This window comes from Salmo trutta, chromosome 27 (assembly GCF_901001165.1).
Source record: "Salmo trutta chromosome 27, fSalTru1.1, whole genome shotgun sequence".
Taxonomy (NCBI): domain Eukaryota; kingdom Metazoa; phylum Chordata; class Actinopteri; order Salmoniformes; family Salmonidae; genus Salmo; species Salmo trutta.
Genome location: NC_042983.1, coordinates 7909517 through 7934458, shown reverse-complemented (window position 1 = coordinate 7934458; position 24942 = coordinate 7909517). Strand labels below are relative to the sequence as shown.

Here is a 24942-nt window from a genome sequence, read left to right as displayed (position 1 = left end):
TTACCTACCTCCTCCCCTTCATCTACACTGATTTGAAGTGGATTTAACAAGTGACATCAATAAGGTATCATATCTTTCACCTGGTCAGTCTATGTCATGGAAATGTTTTGTTTACGGAGTGTAGATGTCGTTGTCCTTACTGACCTGTCATGGCTGCTCTCAGAATAGCCTGGCCAATAGATAGATGAATAATGGACTGAGGGATGAATAATAGATTGCTTCTCCGGGTTAGAAGGAGAAAGGAAGGGAAAAAGACATGGAGAAAGGGAGAAGGGTGAGGGAGGCTGATATGGTATTGATCCCACTCGGAGTGCGTCTGCCTGGCTATTCCTGGGTTTCATCTCTCCTGTGTCTCCTGGCTGTCTCCTCTCTACCCTGAGGGACCTACACACACTGTGGTCAGAGAGAAGTTGAGGTCTATAGAGGGCATATCCTTTGGTCGACTCTGAAGACATTCTTTTGCTCCTATCCGTCCAGCCGTTGTCGTGGAAAACGACAGGCTTCCAGCTGAAGCTAGTTTCCTCCCGTTCCTTCTTTCTGTTTCCAGGTGGCGGCCAGAGAAGTCTGGGATCACCTGAGGTCACTCTTCCTGCTCTCGGCTCCTCCCCTTCCCGCTGACCGACTGCAGTCATTGGCCGGGCTGATGTCAGCCGTCCCCCAGCAGCCGTCCCTGGACTCGCTATTGGTCGTCAGCCTCCTGGTCAACTTTGCAGTTTTCTCCCACAACTCCCTGAGTGGTGCCAGGGAGATAGTCCGCATGGTGAGCTCACAACTTTACCCCTTTTGATGCACGCACACGCAAAACCACACACACAAGGCTGGGCGATATGGCCTAAAAATCATGGCTTGATTTTTTTGAAACTCATGGGCAATTCACAATATACACTGAGTGTACAAAACATGAAGAACTTCCTAATATTAAGTTGCACCCGCCTTTTGCCCTCAGAACATATTCAATTTGTCAGTGCTTCCCACAGTTGTGTCAAGTTGGCTGGACGTCCTTGATACACACGGGAAACTGTTGAGCGTTAAAAACCCAGCAGCGTTGCAGTTCTTGACACAAACCAGTGCACCTGGGACCTACTACCATACCCCGTTCAAAGGCACTTAAAACTTTTGTCTTGCACCTTTCACCCTCTGAATAGCACACATACAACAATCAATGTCTCAATAATTTAAGGCTTAAAAACCCTTATTTAAGCTGTCGCTCCCCCTTCATCTACACTGATTAAAGTGGATTTTACAAGTGACATCAATAAGGGATCATTACTGTAGCTTTCACCTGGATTCACCTGGTCAGTCTTGTCATGGAAAGAGCAGGTGTTCTTGTACACTCAGTGTATATCTAAATATTTTTAAACGTTTTCTCTAAATAAGCATTGTTGCATATTTAAAGGTCAAGACCCTGCGTTTCAAACAGTCCGGAGTAATAGAACCTGCAATAATTACTGATCTGACTTTCAAGTCTATGAAAATGCCTTTTTTTGTAACAACTTTAACCAGAACCATGTACATCCACTAATAATGAACAACTTGTTGTAGCAGGAATGATAGAAAATGAACACAGGTCTCATAAACAATCTCTGAAGCACAAGCCCACGTGCTAGGGAGTAGCCGGCTAATCTTTAGAAGTCTAGCCGACTTGGATCTATTTGCTTGCTTGCTAACAAGGTAGAACAGTTGAACTGTTATGAATACACCCTCCTGTCCGTCTCCAACTGTTTGAACAACATGGCCTGTTCACTTTGTTTAGATGTTGAAATCAAGTGGCCTACCTGGATTAGATGCTTATTTGTCCGAATGAGAACGAGTTGCCAATTCCTTATATAAATGCATATTTTTATGCTCATTGCACATTTATAAAACACAGACTGGACAGCATGTAGCTAAAATGCTGCTTGTGGTGCCGTATGCGACAAACTGAGCATTCATTTTCCACAATCATGTTCATTGATACTCCCGTTTTAGTCGGCTCTGCCCTGTAAAGGGTATCGTTAGAAGGGGAATCGACCATTTCTGTTGGACCAAACCTCAGAAGCAAATAGTGTGTGTGTGACAGACAGACAGAGCAAAGAACCTCTCCATCCCTCTATACTCATGATGGCATCACTGTTATGTGAACCCAATTTTCTGGCTGTAATATACCTGTGTATATCGTGTGTGTGGTGTGTGTTCCAGGTGGTGCAGCAGTCAGGGCTGGTCCGTGAAGCAGTGTGTGTTCTCGACGTGGTTGAGCTCCGACTAAACCGAGAGAGAGCCTCCTCCAGCCTCACTGACAGAGTTAAGCCCAGGACCAGGGCTCTTCGGGGCACACTCACACACATGGCACAACACGACACAGACACACAGCCACTATGGCAGCGATGGGATACACACACAGCCGTGCCAGGCTGCTCCACCAACCAGACGCTATGACACTGACAGGATACACACAAACAGACGCTAAAGATACGACAGTGGGAGGACATACAGTCACAACTAGACGCACACACGTATCAGAACACACTATTAGCCGTGCAAGAGCAACAAGTCATACAACGTGCACTAACCCGTCCACTCATGTAATTGCCTCAGAACACATTCCTCTCATTACACACACACACGGGGAAACATCCGTTGATTTGAAGAAGGGAAATGACATGCAACAGCACCTGATATGGACACAATGTTTTTCTCTACAGAATGTCTCTACACCAACTATACTGCATTATTATAGTACAAACCTATACTAAAGAAATGTGACGTCAACCCTTCTTCAAGTCTCATTATGAATATGGAAATATTTTTAATTTGTTAATACAATCAGAGTAATGGTCTATAACCTGATCTGAGTCATGTTTTTTTGATTCTGTACATTAGCTGACTCACATGTAGGACAAAACAATAAAATCATATGCACAGTATCAGTCAAAAGTTTGGACACACCTACTCGTTCAAGGGTTTTTCTTTATTTTTAAAATGTTCTACATTGTAGAATAATAGTGAAGACATCAAAACTATGAAATAACACATATGGAATCATGTAGTAACCAAAAAAGTGTTATACAAATCGAAATATACTTTAGATTCTTCAAAGTAGCCACCCTTTGCCTTGATGACAGCTTTGCATACTCTTGGCATTCTCTCAACCAGCTTCACCTGGTTACGTGGCACCGATATTAATCAGAATCATTTATTCTACTGTCAAAATTGACTACAAAGTGTAAATTTGATAATTTTGGTCATCAAGTCAGTCTCGTCCAAAACTGAGATTTGCTAGATAATTAGGAAAAAATGGTATGTCACGGAAATACCGTAAGAATATTTTAATCCTGCCCACAGCTGGCAGCACCGAAGTCATCATCAATTTCGGACTCAGCTGTACACGATGTGATTATAATGATGCCCATGTGATTATAATGCCCATGGTCAGTTTGGTTTGACAGTCGATATCCCTATGGGACTAGTTAGACACCATCAGTAAATTACAAAATATACATGGGACAATATTTTCAAATGTCAATAGCTCCAAATTTAAATTACTTAACCTCAAACAACTATGCATTGCAGAAATTCATAAATATTGAAAGTATTTAATGAGACAACTAAAATATGTGCAATATAGGGTATGTGACCGACCGCCTCGATTCAGTCTTACTTTTGCATATATAGTGTATGTGGACAGACCTTGAAATTAGTGGATTCAGCTATTTCAGCCACACCCATTGCTGTGTATAAAATTGAGCACACAGCCATGCAATCTCCATAGCTAAAATTAGTTCGGGCTAGACCCCTTAGTTCCAGTGAAGGGAAATCTTAACGCTACAGCATACAATGACGTTCTAGATGATTCTGTGCTTCCAACTTTGTTGAAACAGTTTGGGGAAGGCCCTTTCCTGTTTCAGCATGACAATGCCGCTGTGCACAAAGCGAGGTTCATACAGAAATGGTTTGTTGAGATCGGTGTGGAAGAACTTGACTGACCTGCACAGAGCCCTGACCTCAACCCCCATCGAACACCTTTGGGAGGAATTGAAAAGCTGACTGCGAGCCAGGCCTAATCGGCCAACATCAGTGCTTGATTTCAGTGTTCCAATATCTAGTGGAAAGCCTTCCCAGCTGAGTGGAGGCTGTTATAGAAGCAAAGGGGGGACCAACTCCATATTAATGCCCATGATTTTGAAATGAGATGTTCGACAAACAGGTGTCCACATACTTTTGGTCATGTAGTGTGTGTAGCAAAATTTGGATTTAATATATATATATATATTTTTTTTTACATTGGATAAAAGTAGACTCAGAGCTACAAAATGGTATATAGTACACTGGAATTGAGGAACAATGGGAAAGTAATTATGCTTTGAAAGTTGAAAAAACTTGTAACCCCACTTTTGAGAAAATAGCCCTTCAATGTTTTGGTACACCTTCTGGAGAGCTCTTCTTTGTATACACCTATTGAGCATTGTTCAGACCCTCTTAAGCCTTTGCCCCACCCATCTCTTAGTGGATTCACATGTTAGGCCATGTGCTAAACAGAGTGAGTAAGGTAGTGTGGTAAACAACCAAAGATTTCAAGACTAAAACTGTTAAAAGTAGTAGCCTACAATAAGAAAAAATCCAGGTAAAAATACACTTTATCTAGTCCTTGCCCTATATCGTAATCTGACTTTGGTGCAGGTCATGTTGTTCTTCACATTACCTTCTCTGGTTAAAACACTATATCAAATACAATCAATGTTTATTTGTCACATGCACAGGATACAATAAGGTGTAAACGGTACAGTGAAATGTTTACTTACATATTTGATTAGTAGCAATATCAAAAAACAGAACGTGTCTAGATAAAAAATATTTGATCATTATTAGATGATGCTTACCCAGACACACTTGTTTAAATTGATGGGTCATGCTATAACCACCCCCATGCCACATCCACCTATGTGGATGGGTCACTATTGTCTAGACATGTACACGTTCATGAAATACAGTAGATGGCTGTAATCACCCACAGATACAACTGGCTAACTTGATGGGTCATGTACTGTAGATAGCTAGCTAAAAGAATGAACCATAATCCCAACCCATACTGCTAGTAATACAAACGGATTGTCATAGCTGTAGTATGAATCTGCAGGTGGCTTCCAGACACAAGACCTGGTTAGATTGTTTCAAGTTATCTAGAAGGGTGAGTGACTGTAGCTGTACTGTTTTTTTGCAGAATTAATGTACAAACGATCCCACGTTCGAACACACAAGAGACACCCACATCAAAGCACACCTCCAAGACCCAAATCTCCACATCAAAGGACACCCCCAAGACCCAAATCTCATTCTCAGTCGCATTTCCTAATGAGGAGAATTGAAACTGAGGCTAAATCAGAAAGTTCAGTAAAGAGGCATTATTACATTTATACAAATGCCATGAGAATAGTCTTTCCTTTCGATTCCTATTTTTGAGAATTCTGGAGAACATAACTCTGGGTGTCCCAAATGACACCATATTCCCATTATAGTGTACTACTTTTGCCCAAAGTCAAAGGGATAAAAGGGTACTGGTCAAAAGTAGTACAATATATAAAAAAATAGGGTGCCATTTAGGACGCAGGCCTATCTACACATCACCTATTACTACTAGTATGTACAGTACAGTGCTTTAACTTCATTGATCATGTAGGAAAGAAAACAGGTTGGCGTTTGGTCTTCTTGTCTGGAGGGGAAGTAGTGAGAGCATTACTTTCTCAGTGTTTCCTCTCCTTTCCATGTCCCAAGGCGGGCAGCTGGGCAGCCTGTAAAAGAGAACAGTGGGAGAAAAGAGAGCTGCTATGAGAACAGACAATAACAGCTGGTGTACAGTTCATAATACAGTCATGGGAGTATTTTGCTACCCAAATGAAACCCTTTTCCCTGTATAGTGCACTACTTTTGACTAGGACCCATAAGCATAGCACACTTCAGTGCATTCCGAAAGTATTCACTTTTTACACATTTTGTTATGTTACAGCCTTATTCTAAAAGTGATTAAATAGTTTTTTCCCTCATCAATCGATCCCATAATGACAAAGCAAAATGTCAACAACAAAAAACAGCGACGTAAATATGACATTTACATAAGTATTCAGACCCTTTACTCAGTACTTTGTTGAAGCACCTTTGGCAGCGATTACCGCCTCAAGTCTTCTTGGGTATGACGCCACAAGCTTGGCACACCTGTATTTGGGGTGTTTCTCCCATTTTTCTCTGCAGATTCTCTCAATCTCTGTCAGGTTGGATGGGGAGTGTCGCTGCACAGCTATTTTCAGGTCTCTCCAGAGATGTTCGATCGGGTTCAAGTCTGGGCTCTGGCTGGGCCACTAAAGGACATTCAGAGACTTGTCCCGAAGCCACTCCTGTGTTGTCTGGGGTGTGTGCTTAGGGTCGTTGTCCTGTTGGAAGGTGAACCTTCGCCCCAGTCTGAGGTCCTGAGCACTCTGGAGCAGGTTTTCATCAAGGGTCTCTCTGTACTTTGCTCCGTTCATCTTTCCCTCGATCCTAACTAGTCTCCCAGTTCCTGCCACTGAAAAACATCCCCACAGCATGATGCTGCCACCATCATGCTTCACCATAGGGATGGTGCCAGGTTTCCTCCAGACGTGATGCTTGGCATTCAGGCCAAAGAGTTCAATCTTGGTTTCATCAAATCAGAGAATCTTGCTGTCATGTGCCTTTTACTGAGTAGTGGCTTCTGTCTTGCCACTCTACCATGGAGGTCTGATTAGTGGAGTGCTGCAAAGGTAGAAGAACCTTCCAGAAGGACAACAATCTCCACAGAGGAACGACAGAGTGACCATCGGGTTCTTGGTCACCTCCCTGACCAAGGTCCTTCTCCCCCGATTGCTCAGTTTGGCCTGGGGCCAGCTCTAGGAAGAGTCTTGGTGGTTCCAAACTTCTTGCATTTAAGAATGATGGAGGCCACTGTGTTCTTGGGGACCTTCAATGCTGCAGACATTTTTTTGGCACCCTTCCCCAGATCTGTGCCTTGACACAATCCTGTCTCGGGGCTCTACGGGCAATTCCTTTGACCTCATGGCTTAATTTTTGCTCTGACATGCACTGTCAACTGTGGGACCTTATATAAACAGGGGTGTGCCTTTCCAAATCATGTCCAATCAATTGAATTTACCACAGGTGGACTCCAATCAAGTTGTAGAAACATCTCAAGGATGATCAATGGAAACAGGATGCACTTGAGCTCAATTTCACAGACTCATAGCAAAGGGTCTGAATACTTATGTAAATAAGGTATTTCTGTTTTTCATTTTTTTATAAATTAGGAAAAAATTCTAAAAACCTGTTTTCTCTTTGTGTGTTTTGCATTTCCTAATGCACTGTATATAGGGAATGTGCTCTGGTCAAAAGTAGTGTACTAAATAGAGAATAGGGTGCCATTTGGTATGCATCCGCTGGGGGTATCAGTCATGTGTGTTGCTGCGTAGCTCTTCAGGGCTGGAGGATGATGCCGATAGCCGTCTGTCTGGTCGTGTGTTGGTATGGGCTGGACTCCTGTTCCTGCTGAACTGAGCCAGTCATTCAGTAGTACTGTTATCAGCTCAGTAGGCACAGGAGGCACAGTCCTAGACTAGTCCTCGCTCTCTTCTTCAACATTTTGTAATGACATGTTGCCTTTGGTCTTTGTTGCTGAGACACGCCTGCATCTCTGGGAGGCAAGCCTCTTTCACAACCTTCCAATATGAATTGAGGGCCTATATTCAACAACAATGCAACCGTACATCTCGCTAAAAGCGGTTAAGTAAGAACAGGTGGCTGTAATTCTAACATGGCTCTGATTTCTCAGAGTTCCATTCATGCATTCAGCTTTATATGAAAACACAAATAGCAAGTCAGAGGTGCTGGAGCCGAGCTGGGAAAACAGTTAGTCCCACACCAGGAATATGGCACCTCACAGTAAGCTTATAAAAATAGAAAAAAGTGAGGTTTACTTAGGATATTAAAGTGAACAAAGTTAGGTTTACTTCTGGCATTAGAGTGAAAATGTCCTTTCTATATGTTTTCATCGTGCTTTGATGTGCAAGCCCATTTCCCTTCCATTAGGCTATAATAAATCAGGCTTTAGATATCGTCTCCGATGGTAATTCCTCTCTTTTAGAAGCCTTTGATAGTCATTACTCTTGTAACAGGCCCTAAATATAGCATTTTCCAGTCAGGCTCCACATGGACCTAATTTCTAATTCACACATCTGTCCTCGCTTACAGCGGCCATTTTGTTCGAGAAAGAAAAGAACATAAGGCTATACCAGCTCTCCTACTGCTTCCCATCCCGCCACCGACCACACCACAATTACCTTTCCAGTCCAGTATGTTCATTCTGATCCATTGGTCGGGATGCAATCAAAAGTCCGTTACAGAGCAGCACAAAGCATTGGCCACAATGCGCCTTTTTGAAGGCAATTTTCCTGACATTCTGCCGATGTCAGCTCAAGCGTAATCACCTTTTTTTGGGGGGGGGGAAAGTCAAGTGTAATGCTCTTGGTGGGCAAACGCGCCTTTGATTGACTCCGGGGCCATTGATTAGTTACGGTCTGAGCTTGTTCAACAGTTCCAACGTCCAAAGATTTCTCTCCGATTCCATACGCTCAAAGAAGAGATGGCGTTGAGCGATCAGGTGGTTCTTATAGCAAAGATCCACCACAGACACTGCTGTACCGAATTGGACTTGTACATATTTGTTAGTGCTGCTGGAGTTTGAAAATAAGAGGACGACGAAAAGGAGGAAGAAGAGGAAGGTAAGGAAGTGGAAGAAGACGGTCCTCCAGGGCCCATTGTCAAAAGTGGCTCACTGAGCACTGAGCAGCAGCATTAGCAATGCCTGTCTTCCTCATTTTCATTAGCACTGTCTCCTGTGTCCCACATCCCTCCCCATCACCATCAGTCCACCCAGAGAGAGAGAGAGAGAGAGAACGTGAGCTCAGAGACAATGAAGGAGAGAGAAAAGAGAAAGAGAGGGTGACGAGAGAAACTGAGAAAAGGGAGGGGAGAGCGAACAGAGAGAGGGTGACGAGAGCGACGGAGACCGAATGGGCAGGAGAGCATAACGCTAGGCTTATTAGTAACTGCAGCACATCAAACTTAGGAGACTCAAAAAGTTTGAATTCCCACGGAGCACGCACACTCACTCACTACTGAATCCGACTGTACATCTCCAATCCAGCGTAGGGTATCTTTAGACATGCAGAGACAGGAGACAGGAATTCCTCTTGCATGCAAAACTGTTCATATGGTTTACACATTGGGGGGGGGGAGGGAAATAGTGTCAACGTATCCTCTCATTCCACCTCTCTCCATTGTTCTCTCTTTCTTTGTCTGATTCTGTGCGTCATTCTCTCCTCAGGTGCAGAACTTAGCCACTGTGAACAAAGGAGATCAATCACTGTTCACCAATCAGCTAAGCTCTGTACCTGGTGGGGGAGAGGTCACTGCCTGACTGGTGGACACACCCAGACCCACACACACACACACACACACCCAGACCCACTCACACACCCAGACCCACACACACACACACCCAGACCCACTCACACACACCCACACACAGACCCACACACAGACCCACACACACACACACACACACACCCAGACCCACTCACACACCCAGACACACTCACACACCCAGACCCACTCACTCACACACACACACACACACACACACACACACACACACACACACACACACACACACACACACACACACACACACACACACACACACACACACACACACACACACACACACACACACACACACACACACACACACACACACACACACACACACACGCACAGGGCTGCACATGGACACCCACATAGACACACATGATCCAAAAGTTTGCCCCTCTCCCCTATATGGGGCCTCTCATCATCACCCACACAAACACACCCTGTCAGATCATCATGTCTTACTTGACTTTATTATTGCAAGCGGCTGAGCGGTGGAGCCTCCGGTTGTCATGGCAGCCGGCAGGGTCTGGCCTGGGTGGTAATCCCTGGCAATGTGATTTTATCTTAAGTCACAAATCAGCACGCCAGGAACCCTCCCAGAGCAGACATGAAAGACCAGGATGCTCTCTCTCTCTTTCTTTTCCTCTCTCTCCTTCTCTTTCTCCCATTCTCTCTCTTTTCTTCTCTTTATCCCTAGCTCCGTTGTGCCAGAAACCCTCAGAATCCTGACATTAAAGGCAAGACCTGTCAATCCTCACTCTCTCTTTCTCTCACACCGTAACTCCCTCCCCCCCCCCCCCCCCCCCCCGCGTCATCACACCAGGAACCATTACAGCCCAGACATGAAAGGCCAAACCTGTGGCGTTCTCTCTCTCACTCTCCCCTCTCCTTCTATCCTCCTCTACCATTCGCTCCGCTGCACCGGCGATATGCCCCTCAGTAAGCGGATCAGGAGGGATTCCACAGGCATGTACAGGGCGAAGAGAAGGAAAGAGCGAGAGAGAGAGAGAGAGAGAGAGAGAGAGAGAGAGAGGGTGAGAAAGAAGGAAAGCTTGGACTGGCCGTCTTGTTATTGACGGACAGGGAGACATGTTATTGTGGACAGTGACAGAGAGCCACTGTGACAGGAGGCTGACGGACTGTGGCCCCAGCAGAGTGTGCGTGCGCGTGTGTAAAGTGATTTGTCAGAGTAGACAGACAGAGCGCTCGCCTGGAAAGCCTTTCTCCTCCCCTCTGCACACACATAAAGCTGTCCTCGGTGTTTGTGTGGATGAAAGCCCCCTTCCCGTCTTGCTCTTGCTTGGCCACGGCCTGATAAAGGATTTATCTATCTGTGTGGTGAGGCCTGTATGTCTCTCTGCTTGATCTGGACAAGTATTTAACAGCACCTTCCGAAAAGAACCGCCTTCTCACATATAAAGTGCATTCGGAAAGTATTCAGACCCCTTGACTTTTTCCACATTTTGTTATATTACAGCCTTATTCTAAAATTTATAAAATTGTTTTTTTCCTCACCAATCTACACACAATACCCCATAATGACAAGACAAAAATATTTATTTTTTTCTTTTACAAATGGATTAAAAATAAAAACAGAAATACCTTATTTACATAAGTATTCAGAGACTCCAAATTGAGCTCAGGTGCATCCTGTTTCCATTTTTCATCCTTGAGATGTTTCTACAACTTGATTGGAGTCCACCTGTGGTCAATTCAATTGATTGGACATGACTTGGAAGTGGGCTAGGTAGCCTGAATGTCCCGTGCTTTCTTAGGACAAGTTCTAGTGTTCCTGCTCTACTCCTTTAAAAGAGACCAGTCCTCACTCCTTATCCCTCTCGGTCTGAATCATAAATCTCTCTTCTATTCTCCTCGATGGGAGGGAAGAAACAAATAAAACCCTTGCTGTTACGAGAAGCCGGACACACCACCTTCCTTCCCAGTGGATGACAGTGCAGTTACAAACACACACACACAGGAATTTCAGGGTAAACACAGTAAAAAGCTGTACAGGGCTAACCGGAGACACAGTCCTCTCTCTCTCTCTCTCTCCTCTACTGTCCGTTTGTTTGAGGAACAAATTCCTGCCCTGACAAACACATCCTGACGGCGCTCCTGAGAAACCACAGAAAAGGCAGCCTTCTGAGCTCTCTCTCTCTCTCTCTCTCTCGCACACGCACACACAGAGAGAGAGAGCTCAAGGAGGAATGTGTGAGAGAGGTGGCCAAGTCACTACACCCAAAAACAAAGAGACCTTTTACAGTAGCACTCAAAAAACAAGACCCGTTACCCACATCTAAACGTGGCAGAGGAGCGAGAGAAAACATAGCACTGAAGAGGAAGTATATGTCTGCCCACTATCTACTATACTGAGGCTAGAGATAATACAAAATAGTTTCAGAGCAATATGATCCCACTTTAACCAGGGCATAATCAACAAGGGACCATTATCACTTTTAACATAATCATGTTCAGAAACAAATGGTACCTATAATTATGAGACGGCACAGCTGGGTGGGTCGGTACCTTTTGTGTGCCACCTCATAGGACCATCTCCTCTACCACTCTGCGAGCTGATTGGTCCATTTCGTTCTGGACCAATGAGAGGCAGCGCCTGGCCAGAGCCTGTTGCCTAGAGTCCTCTTGAACCATCAGCTCCCCGTACAGATAAACACCCATGGCCTGGAGAGACAACACACACAAATACAATCAGCCTCACATACAGATAGATACACACTCCCAACAACATGCTTTTGCACAAGAGTCTGTGTTGTGTGAGAGAGGCAGCGTGTGTGTGAGTGTTACCTGGTCGTGTATGAGGAAGTGCTCCACATCTCCATAAGCCTGAGCGTATTTGTGTTTGACCACCAGCTCACACCAGCGATGCCTCACCTGAAACACACATGTTGGAAGAGCTCATGATAGGAGCCATACAAAACATTTTAGACCAGCAAGCTCTCCCTCTCTCTCACACACTCACTCTCTCTGCATATGTGTGTGTGTGTGTGTGTGTGTGTGTGTGTGTGTGTGTGTGTGTGTGTGTGTGTGTGTGTGTGTGTGTGTGTGTGTGTGTGTGTGTGTGTGTGTGCGCGCGTGTAGGATGGTGCCTGGCCTTTCTCCCAGAGGATCAATGGGAGCTCTGTTACCACGGTGACCGGAGAGATCAGAGACTGGCTCTGTCCCCGCCTCCATCATCATCCCTCCTCATGTTTTTGTGTGTGTGTGTTGTAGCCTTACGCTGTTATTCTACTAGCCTCGTGACGGGAGTGATTTGTGATTTAACGCTACGAGGGGGTGTTTTCTCTCCTAGACGATAAATTCAGCTAGATGGAAGCAGCAATACTGAGGATTCTTTTTCCTTCTTATGTCTCGCTTGATGATTCACACACCCACACAGATAGATGTACGGACTGACACACACGCGCGCGCACACACTCCGTTTTCCCTTCCACCTGGTGTGGGGGCGTGAGAAGCAGAGCTGGGCAACGCTCCTTTGATAACAGCGTCTCTGAACGCTCCCTTTACCTCTGCAGCCTTCTGAATAAACATGAGCTTCATAGGCCTCAGATGACCCCTCTCTCTCTCTCTCTCTCTCTTATAATATAAACCGGGAACTGATTGAACGTTCCAGGAATTTTGCAACCGTAGTAATATCACATCACTTACTGCCATTTCAGGGCTTTATTTCTCTCTTTCCCGCTCTTTTTCCCCCCACCGTGCTCTACCTCAATAGATCCAGCAGCATTTTCTCTTTCAGATCCCAACCTCTTTCGTGTCTCTTGTTTTTGCAATCAATCAACCCTGCTCGTGGCATCCTGGATATGTGTGTGTGTGTGTGTGTGTCTGTGGTGTAATAAATGTAGGAATGTCCTGTGTAATTGGTGCGTCTCCCCTCAAGAGAGAGACAGAGGCCCAATGAGGGGGGTGAGAAGGGGGTGAGAGGGGCACCAGGCAGCTGGCTACCCCCAGGGCTCTCCCCAGGAATGCAACCCAGCACAGAGAGCAGCTGCTGGGGCTGCGCGGGGCAGCAGAGCAGGGTGGCCTGGAGGGCATTCAAACAGATACGCACATTAATTACAATGGCCTAAACTTGCTGATTATGTTCCTTCCCTGCACTGTAAAAGGGTTGCTGTGAATTTGACAGTAACTTACAGGCAGCTAATTGGCAAGTAATTTACTGTATTTCGTATTGCAGTAATGTAAATATGCTATCAAAGCAAGTACTACGTAATGACACAGTACAATATCGTACAGTACAGAGTAAAACATCTTTATGAAACGCAGATGCCAACCCTGCAGCTCTCTGTCTATCTGTTTTATTCTCTCCCACTCGTCCTCATCCTGCTCTCCTTCTCCACATGAGGAGTGTCTTTGGTGTGGTTTGGTGTAACAGACTCCTTTCCTCTCTGATAGGACCCTTCAACCTAGCGTGGGCATTAAGGCCTTCTGTGGTACAATGTGCCCTGTATGCTTGACCAACAAATGTCCCACAGACACACACACACACGTACGCACGCACGCATAAGCACCAACCCACACATCACGAGACACACATGAAAGGAGTCATGAAAGGAGTCCAGAGTCAAGCATTCACTCTCATACACGCACGCGCATACTGTAGTAATACAGTACACTGCCACACACACACACACACATACACACACACACACACACACACACACACACACACACACACACACACACACACACACACACACACACACACACACACACACACGTCGTTCCACCTCAAAAACCACAATAGGATTCCGACACCCACAATCTCAGATTGTTCTGCTATAATTTCTGTTGTTAGAAACTGGTAAGATTGGCATTTTTGCAAAATTATTTTGTTGAAATATAATTAGATCTCTGAGAAATTAAGCTAATTGATTGCAACCAAATTGTCAATTTTCTCTTGTAGTACCTAACATCTGATTTGGACCAAGCTTTTTTCTAACAATGAGTTAAACATGAGTAATTCAAAGAAATGTTCAAAAGCCCTCCACGGGCCCCCCACACCAATCCCACCCCAACAATGAGTATATAGTATCAGTTCTCTATGTTTGACAAGTAGTATGGAGCTGCGGCTCAGAGTATTGCTTCTTCATACTATGTAATGTATTCTCAGTGTATTTGGTGATGTTTTTATCCCCTGTTCAGAGAAATTAGTCATTGAAGTTGTTAGGTTTATGTAGCATCCTACATCCATGAGTAGCTTTTGACCAATTTCTGGATTCCGTATGTCTTACTTATTGTTAATCAGATGTTAGGTACTATATTTATTGAATATTATATGAATCCTATAAATAAAAATGGCCAACTTGGGTGCAATCAAATTAGCTTAATTTCTCAAAGATCAAATTGTATTTCAACTAAATAATGTCGCAGGAATGCTAATCTCATCTGTTTCTCACTACAGAAACGATTTCAGAACAATCTGAGATGGTGGGTGTCATGACTTGCTGAAATGAAATGGAATGACCCACATGCGTTGAAGCCAGTGCTCACACGCTATCCTTCACACTACATTAAATGCTCACACACATTCTACACCATTCAAATGGAAGGACAGAGCACTAACCATAACAGACAGAACCTCAAGCGTGATGAATTCCCACACTTTACCAGCTACACCTCCATGAAGTAAACACTGCTAACCCAACATAACAGGAGAGAAGTGATGCCGCACTTAAGCTTTTATTTATTTCACTTTTCAAACACATTGATCATTCATTTTGTGGAAAGGTTGGAGGGTAAGAAAGAAGACGCATTGGAGGAATGGCTGGACACACGTGCGTATGTGTCTGTGTGACAACTCAGGTTATTTTTAGGGACCATTTCGTTTTTTTCCCCCTGGAATTTGTAGATGAAATCTCTGTTGGCCTCCTACCCCCAGCCAGACTGTAGAGGCCTAGACAGAGACCTTCTCATGTTGAACCACTGAAGGCCAGCCAAGTACTGTACACTCACATCCTTTACAGTCTTTTATTCTTACACCCAATTGATTCTTAGAAGTGAAGTACATTCTCAGCAGGAAGTCTTTCATTCCTGGCGAAAGATTTTCATTGTTTTAATAGGTCCCAACAAAAGATGCTCAGTTCAACTAAAACGTAATGGTGTTGATAATGTAGCCCTACAGTACATACTGTACAGTATACTGAACATTTCACAGCACCAAACACCTACTGCGTGACTACCGTAAATGAACAAACATCTACACATCCGTTATTGATTTCTCCTTCCAAAAAGGTCATATACGGTAATGACTATGGCTTCATATGAGAGAGGAAAAATGTATCAACTAATTATTTTCAAGACAGGGCATGTGTTAATGACAGCTTAACTTGTTTAGTTTCCAGCCTTAACACAGCTGTGCTTACTCTGACTGCTGCACTTAATGCTAGAGTACAGTAAAGCCCCCACACACACACACACACACCTCCCACCACAACCCCCCACACACCTTATCCTACGCATAAGCACCATTAAAGTGTAAAGTTAGCTAACACACTTTTGTACATCGCGCTGTAACGTACAATTTACCTTATTTTAGCGCCCTAAAAACGTAATACTTCCAGGTCAACTGTAATATGAATACCATTGTAAAGCACCATTTCTACCCCTTTCCAGCAAAATCAATGACGAGACCTTCGTGCTGCCCGTCTTTGCATGATTGAAGAAGGCAATGAGTTCCGTCGGGTCTTTTTAAAAATGACGGATGGGGAAGTGAAACCTACTGCGTCCCAGCTAGCACAGTGGATCTGGGCCGATTCCGGCTGAGAGTTGGGGCACTCCGCTGACAGTCAGACTCGGCTGACGTCATGTGGCCCGAGTCTGAGCCGCATTCGGCAGTATTGCTTATGGCTACGATGCGGGGATTGAGCTCGGGCTGATTCCAGTGTGAGTTATCTGGCACAAATATATTACTTGGGGTTCGGGCCGATTCCGGTAATTGTTATCTGGCCCAAATGTATTACTTGGGCCGATTGGGGCTACTCTCTGACAGATGATTACACGGGCTGTTTTATATAATTAACATTTAATTATTTGTTTTTCCATATTTTCTCATTGTTTCTGTGATCGAAAAATACAATTAACATTTAAATGAAATTCTTTAAGAGTCCTGTGTAGTATTTTAGTATTTTGTATTTCCTTGGTGCGAGGCAATTGATAAGCATTAAAAACTTTGTGGGTGGAACCTCCCAAGTGGCGCAGTGGTCTAAGTGCAAACTTAGAGGGTTTTTGTCCTGTTGGAAAGTGAACCTTCGCCCCAGTCTGAGGTCCTGAGCGCTCTGGATCAGGTTTTCATCAAGGACTTCTCTGTACTTTGCTCCGTTCATCTTTCCCTCCATCCTGACTAGTCTCACATTCCCTGCCAAAGAAAAACATCCCCACAGCATGATGCTGTCACCACCATGCATCATCGTAGGGATGGTGCCAGGTTTCATCCAGACGTGACGCTTGGCATTCAGGCGAAAGAGTTCAATCTTGGTTTCATCAGACCAGAGAATCTTGTTTCTTATGGTCTGAGAGTCCAAACTCCAAGCAGGCTGTCATGTGCCCTTTACTGAGGAGTGGCTTCCGTCTGGCCACTCTACCATAAATACCTGATTTGTGAAGTGCTGCAGAGATGGTTGTCCTTCTGGAAGTTTCTCCCATCTCCACAGAGGACCTCTGGAACTCTGTCAGACTGACCATCGGGTTCTTGGTCACCTCCCTGACCAAAGCGGACATGAACTGTTCAGAGGAGACTGCGTGAATCTGGCTTCATGGTCAAATTGCTTCAAAGAAACCACTACTATTTTTTATTAAACTAGGCAAGTCAGTTAAGAACAAATTCTTATTTACAATGACGGCTTAGGAAAAGTGGGTTTACTGGCTTGTTCAGGGGCAGAATGACATAAGTTTACCTTGTCAGCTCGGGGATTTGATCAAGCAACCTTTCGGTTACTGGCCCAACGCTCTAACCAGTAGGCTACCTTGCCGCCCCCAAGGACAGCAATAAAATAAGAGACTTTTTTGGGTCAACAAACACGAGCAAAGGACATTAGACCAGTGGAAATCTGTCCTTTGCTCTGATGAGTCCAAATGTGAGATTTTTGGTTCCAACCGCCGTGTCTTTGTGAGACACAGAGTAGGTGAACGGATGCAAATAGTCTGGGTAGCCATTTGATTGGATGTTCAGGAGTCTTATTGGGGGTAGAAGCTGTTTAGAAGCCTCTTGGACCTAGACTTGGCGCTCTGGTACCACTTGCTGTGTGGTAGCAGAGAGAACAGTCTATGACTAGGGTGGCTGGAGTCTTTGACAATCTTTAGGGCCTTCCTCTGACACCGCCTGGAGTAGAGGTCCTGGATGGCAGGAAGCTTGGCCACAGTGATGTACTGGACCATACGCACTACCGTCTGTAGTGCCTTGCGGTCGGAGGCCGAGCAGTTGCCATACCAGGCAGTGATGCAACCAGTCAGGATGCTCTCGATGGTGCAGCTGTAGAACCTTTTGAGGATCTGAGGACCCATGCCAAATATTTTCAGTCTCCTGAGGGGGAAAAGGTTTTGTTGTGCCCTCTTCACGACTGTCTTGGTGTGCTTGGACGATGTTAGTTTGTTGGTGATGTGGGCACCAAGGAACTTGAAGCTCTCAACCTGCTCCACTACAGCCCTGTCGATATGAATGGTGGCATGCTCGGTCCTCCTTTTCCTCGCCCCGCAATCATCTCCTTTGTCTTGATCACATTGAGGGAGAGGTTGTTGTCCTGGCATCACATGGCCAGGTCTCTTTGTTGTCGGTGAACAGGCCTACCACTGTTATCGGCAAACTTAATGATGGTGTAGGAGTTGTGCCTGGCTGTGCAGGAGCGGACTGAGCACTCACCCCTGAGGGACCCCTGTGTTCAGGATCAGCGTGGCGGATGTGTTGTTACCTACCCTTACCATCTGGGGGTGGCCCGTCAGGAAGTCCAGGATCCAGTTGCAGAGGGAGGTGTTTAGTCCCAGGGTCCTTAGCTTATTGATGAGCTTTGAGGGCACTATGGTGTTGAACGCTGAGCTGTAGTCAATGAATAGCACTCTCACATAAGTGTTCCTTTTGTTCAGGTGGGAAAGGGCAGTGTGGAGTGCAATAGAGATTACATCATCTGTGGATCTGTTAGGGTGGTATGCAAATTGGACTGGGTCTAGGGTTTCTGGGATAATGGTTTTGATGTGAGCCATGACCAGCCTTTCAAAGCACTTCATGGCTACAGGCGTAAGTGCTTCGGGTCAGTAGTCATTTAGGCAGGTTACCTTAGTGTTCTTGGTCACAGGGACTATGGTGGTCTGCTTAAAACATTTAGGTTTTACAGACTCGCACAGTGAGAGGTTGAAAATGTCAGCACATGCTCGGAGTACATGTCCTGGTAATCCGTCTGGCCCTGCAGCCTTGTGAATGTTGACCTGTTTAAAGGTCTTACTCACATTGGCTGTGAAGAGCGTGATCACACAGTCGTCCAGAACAGCTGGTGCTCTCATGCATGTTTCAGTGTTATTTGCCTTGAAGCGAGCATAGAAGTAGTTTAGCTCGTCTGGTAGGCTCGTGTCACTGGGCAGCTCTCGGCTGTGCTTCCCTTTCTAGTCTGCAATGGTTTGCAAACCCTGCCACATCCGACGAGCGTCGGAGCCGGTTTAATACAATTCAATCTTAGTCCTGTATTGAGACTTTGTCTGTTTAATGGTTCGTCGGAGGGCATAGCGGGATTTCTTATTAGCTTCCAGGTTAGAGTCCTTGCTCTAGTCTTTAGCTCAGTGCGGATGTTGCCTGTAATCCATGGCTTCTGGTTGGGGTATGTACAGTTGAAGTCGGAAGTTTACATATACTTAGGTTGGAGTCATTAAAACTCGTTTTTCAACCACTCCACACATTTGTTGTTAACAAACTATAGTTTTGGCAAGTCGGTTAGGACATCTACTTTGTGCATGACACAAGTAATTTTTCCAACAATTGTTTACAGACAGATTATTTCACTTATAATTCACTGTATCACAATTCCAGTGGGTCAGAATTTTACATACACTAAGTTGACTGTGCCTTTAAACAGCTTTGAAAATTCCAGACAAATATGTCAAGGCCTTAGAAGCTTCTGATAGGCTAATTGACATCATTTCAGTCAATTGGAGGTGTACCTGTGGATGTATTTCAAGGCCTACCTTCAAACTCAGTGCCTCTTTGCTTGACATCATGGGAAAATCTAAAGAAATCAGCCAAGACCTCATAAAAAAGATTGTAGACCTCCACATGTCTGGTTCATACTTGGGAGCAATTTCCAAATGCCTGAAGGAAGGAGACACGTTCTGTCTCCTAGAGATGAACGTACTTTGGTGCGAAAAGTGCAAATCAATCCCAGAACAACAGCAAAGGACCTTGTGAAGATGCTGGAGGAAACAGGTACAAAAGTATCTATATCCACAGTAAAAAGAGTCCTATATCGACATAACCTGAAAGGCCGCTCAGCAAGGAAGAAGCCACTGCTCCAAAACCGCCTTAAAAAAGCCAGACTACGGTTTGCAACTGCACATGGGGACAAAGATCATACTTTTTGGAGAAATGCCACGGGGGTGGCAGCATCATTTTGTGGGGGTGCTTTGCTGCAGGAGGGACTGGTGCACTTCCCAAAATAGATGGCATCATAAGGATGGAAAATTATGTGGATATATTGAAGCAACATCTCAAGACATCAGTCAGGAAGTTAAAGCTTGGTCGCAAATGGTCTTCCAAATGGACAATGACCCCAAGGATACTTCCAAAGTTGTGGCAAAATGGCTTAAGGACAACAAAGTTAAGGTATTGGAGTGGCCATCACAAAGCCCTGACCTCAATGTTGTAGAACATGTGTGGGCAGAACTGAAAAAGCGTGTGCGAGCAAGGAGGCCTACAAACCTGACTCAGTTACACCAGCTCTGTCAGGAGGAATGGGCCAAAATTCACCCAACTTATTGTATTGTGGGAAGCTTGTGGACGACTACCCGAAACGTTTGACCCAAGTTAAATAATTTAAAGGCAATGCTACCAAATACTAATCGAGTGTATGTAAACTTCTGACCCACTAGGAATGTGATGAAAGAAATAAAAGCTAAAATAAATAATTCTCTATATTATTATTCTGACATTTCACATTCTTAAAATAAAGTGGTGATCCTAACTGACCTAAGACAGGGACATTTTACTAGGATTAAATGTCAGGAAATATGAAAAACGGAGTTTAAATGTAGTTGGCTAAGGTGTATGTAAACTTCCGACTTCAACTGTACGTACGGTCACGTCAATGCACTTATTGATGAAGCCAATGACTGAGTTTTGTTGTCTTCACTATTATTCTATAATGTAGAAAATAGTAAAAAATAAAGAAAACTGGTACAGTATATATTATTTTAAATTTATATATATATTCGTGTGTGCAGAGTTACCTCAGCGTCCTGCTTCTGTAGATCGTAGGTTCTCTTGATCGTACGCAGTGAGGTCACACTTAGCTCCGCCTCCTCCAGCAGAAGCTCCAATAGCAACACCAGCTGCTCTGGCATCACCTAGGCAACGTAAATAGAAAGGAGGGGTTATTTGTGGGTCTCAACACGATCGACAACATCAGTATGATTTACTTGACTTCGTTTTGATGGGGGGGGGGGGATTTTATGAATAACATTGAAACACATTAATATCAGTCTCTATTCAGCAAACAGTCACCGATAATTAGTTAGGAAGAGTGACAAAAAGAGATACTCGTTTTTTTAAACCTGCAAAACATGACGATGATGCCAAGGCAAATGTTCAGGGAATATAAGGGAAACGTTGGGGGAATGTTTAGCGTTCGAAGTGGAGCAGTGATGGAGGGAGGCAGATGAGTTATTCTGTAGACGGAGTGAAACAAGAGAAGAAAAGAAAGAGGGAGAGAGACAGGGGAAAGAAAGAGGAAGAGAGACATGACGAGTCCCGTGAACGTCTCAACAGCACACGGTCACAAAGAAGGAACTTCTTTTGATTAAAGTTGTTCTCTGCTGAGGCCCAAAGCTTTTCGACTATTAAATATCATTTGATACAAAAAGAAAGCAGATTTCCCATGACTGAATAGGCTATTGAACAGGGGAAGACACAGTAAAGGGAAGATTAAAGCTAGAATATGTTAGACACATTCATTTCTACATTTTGCTCTGTTGGGATAGTGCTGATTAATGATGTGTAATGTGCTATTCTACAAGAGGACTTCCAGAGAGACATCCCCATGGTGCGGTGAGCTGTGCCTAGCCTTGCCTGCCTCTCCCTGGGATAAACGAGACACATATTCCTCCTCTCTGGTTCTCTCTCTCTGGGATAAATTAAAGGAGGCTCCATAGAGACTGATGTGAAAATGGAGCTGTGTGTGTGTGTGTGTGTGTAAATGGGTGGAGGCCAAGCTGCTATTCTTACCCCATTATCACATTATGATCTGGAACTGGCTCTCTCCCCACACACACACACACACACACACACACACACACACACACACACACACACACACACACACACACACACACACACACACACACACACACACACACACAACTTTTCTACATTAAATGTATTCTCTTTTTTTGCCTCTCTTTTGCATTCCTCCCTTTGTCAATCTTTCTTATCCACAACAAACGTTTGGTAAGGAAATACCAGAATAACTTTTCCCTACCAGAAAGCTCTCCATTTCAAACACAGGGACTATTTGACCATTGGTTGGTCTGAGAGAATCCCATTCAAAGCCTCAAGTCAAACAACTACAGCCAATACACTGACAGTAAATGAATGTGGATACTCTGCACATAGATCTCTCTATCTCTCTCACTGTACCTCTATCTGTCCTGTTTCTGTCTTGCTCTCCTCACCTCAATACTCCTCCATTTTGTGAGAGCTGACCGTTAGGTCCCTCCATCTTGAAGGGTCTCTGAGAGGCATGATCCAGTCATAAAACCCCTAATTTCAGCCTTTTCTTCTTTCTCTCTCTCTCTCTCTCTCTCTTTCTCTCTCTCTCACACACACACACACACAATCTGTGTGAGAGGTTCACGTGAGCTTCGTGTGTAGGGGATAGGGGATAGGTTACCCACTCTAGTGGAAAAATGCTCTCAACACCGGACTATTGGGGCTATTGTTAGTCTCAGCCCTGACCCGATCATGAGATCAAACAGTGTGTGTGTGTGTGTATGTGGTGCCACCCTCGGCGCCCTCTCCAAGGGTAGGGAGTTCCCAGGCAGGGAGATCACCTTTTCCACTCCCGGTAACACACACACACACACACACACACACACACACACACACACACACACACACACACACACACACACACACACACACACACACACACACACACACACACACACACACAGCGCCACTTAGTGAGGTAATGTGTTTGGTCTTGCTTGTCTGTTTCATACTCCTCCACATCCATCCTTCCATTCAATCTACCAAAGCCTCAGAACCCTCCCCAACTCCTACTCAGAAATACACAGACGAACGAACACTTACAAACGCTACTCAGAGTGGCATGAGGAGCAATGGCCATTTAAGAGAGGCTTGGTTTAAACCCTCTGTTGTCTCCCCCATATTTTCATGCTTATGTCTCCGTCCCCCTCCAAAGTGGTTAGTCCAATCATGTACCCCCCCCCCCCCCCCCAACAGCCTTGTCTAATGGTGTGTTTCTGCCTCATCAGCCTCAAAACGCCTGGTCTGGACTAGGAGAGCCATCATCATTATCATTCTTGCTGGAGGATGACTTGCTGTTTTGGAGGTCAGTGAAACGGGATTTAATATCCACTGATCTCAAACATACAGACTGGCGTGTTCACACACAGTGGCACATTGAATACCCCCATATAAGAAGACATGTCTCCCTACGTCAGATGGGAGCGCCCATAGCAATAACCACACTAACATAAGATAGTAATAATAGTATAATGTATGACATTTAGCAGACAGTTTTATCCAAAGCGACTTACAGTCGTGCGTGCATACATTTTCACGTGTGGGTGGCACCGGGAATGGAACCCACAACCTTGCGTTGCAAACGCCATGCTTCACCAACTGAAACATGTCCAGTAATAGGACAGTAGCTGAGTGTAATGACACTCCGGGAACCTTCCTGCTATTTCAGACATACGGACGGACAGAGAGAGACAGACAGAATCCTGTGATCGTTCATAACTTCCATGGCAACGACACCTGGATACCACACTAAGCAACCTGTGTGTGTGTGTGTGTGTGTGTGTGTGTGTGTGTGTGTGTGTGTGTGTGTGTGTGTGTGTGTGTGTGTGTGAGGGACACCGAGAGCTTCTTTATCTTTGACCTTCTCTCTCTACCTCGCCACCCCTCTCTCAATCTTTTTCGTCCCCCTTAAAACACCCATTCTCTAATAGCTCGTTGAGAGATAGAGAATCACTGCTATCGTGGCATCCACATAATACCCATGTTTACTCATGTGGTTGTTATCAACGTTACTGCTACCAACATCTCCCGAAATATACGTATAGCTACTAAAGTCACAATGAGCCTTTCAATGAGCTGTGTGTCTCTCCCCTGCTGTCCGCATCCCTCCCTCCTTTCCAGCGATTTGAGTGTGTGGGTCTCAGAATGCTAGTTCAGTCACACTGCATTATGGGTGATGGAGACGTGGAATCACTGTGACATTCTAAAACCCAACAGTGATTTCTCAGAGGCCATTCAACCGCGCGCGCGTGTGTGTGCGCGCGCACATTTGCGTGTGTTTGTGTGTGACAGACCATTCAGTCGCTCCATTGAATTTTATTTCTGTCTGACCGCAGGCTCGTAAAAGCTCTCTGGCACCAGCGGCTAAACGCCTCAGCCCCCCTCCCCCCGCCTCAGGTACTAGAGTTACACTCTTTCTCCATTTTTCCCTTTCCCCATTTCTAGCTTTAATGTCAGTCAATCTCTTTGACTACCCCTCCGACCTCCATCCCTCCCCTCCTCCTTCCCTCGCCACCCTCTCATTTATCTGGCCCCTCTCAGCAAGATTTCCTCCCACATAGGGGGGAGGTGACTTTATTGAATTATAGATCACATGTAAGCAGGATGCCTCACACTGTGTTTGTGTGTGTGTGTGTGTGTGTGTGTGTGTGTGTGTGTGTGTGTGTTCGCACATTCATACAACTCATTGAATGTTTGGGCAACAGTGAACAACAAGAGGGAAAGGTTCTCCTCAGTGAGTCACGTGTTTCTCTGTTGGGATTTCAGCCCGGGAATCAGAGTCGACTCTGTGCTGATACTGATCTGTGCTGATGACATCACAGCTGGGTCACCTCAGAGATAGCGGACGCCTTAGAGTGATGCCCCTCGTGTTTGTTATATCACTCTCTGTTCCCCTCTTCTCTTCTCCTCCAGGATGTTCTGCTTTTATCACAATCATAACATCCTCTGGGATTGAGATGCTTAAATGTGGTGTGTGTGTGTGTGTGTGTGTG

General features: G+C 44.9%; 2 protein-coding genes across 6 annotated transcripts in view; one reads left to right on the top strand and one right to left on the bottom strand.

Moving 5' to 3' along the window:
* The window catches only part of fancc (FA complementation group C), a 45738-nt gene extending 42825 nt beyond the window's left edge, over positions 1-2913 (top strand). For all 4 annotated transcript variants that reach the window (XM_029716512.1, XM_029716511.1, XM_029716514.1 and 1 more), the window contains 2 exons: positions 548-760; positions 2179-2913. In XM_029716512.1, the coding sequence (XP_029572372.1) occupies positions 548-760; positions 2179-2415 (450 nt within the window). In that variant the 3' untranslated portion in view covers positions 2416-2913. The remainder of the gene's footprint in view (positions 1-547; positions 761-2178) is intronic.
* Positions 2914-5184: 2271 nt separating this feature from the next.
* The window catches only part of aopep (aminopeptidase O (putative)), a 112166-nt gene continuing 92408 nt past the window's right edge, over positions 5185-24942 (bottom strand). Inside the window, exons 14-17 of one of the 2 annotated variants that reach the window (XR_003869891.1) lie at positions 20914-21030; positions 12277-12363; positions 11960-12153; positions 5185-5765 (exon numbers count right to left, since the gene is read on the bottom strand). Coding sequence is in view for 1 of the 2 variants with exons in the window: in XM_029716510.1 (XP_029572370.1) it covers positions 12013-12153; positions 12277-12363; positions 20914-21030 (345 nt within the window). In the remaining variant the exon portion in view is untranslated. The remainder of the gene's footprint in view (positions 5766-11959; positions 12154-12276; positions 12364-20913; positions 21031-24942) is intronic. The other variant, XM_029716510.1, reaches the window with a different exon arrangement.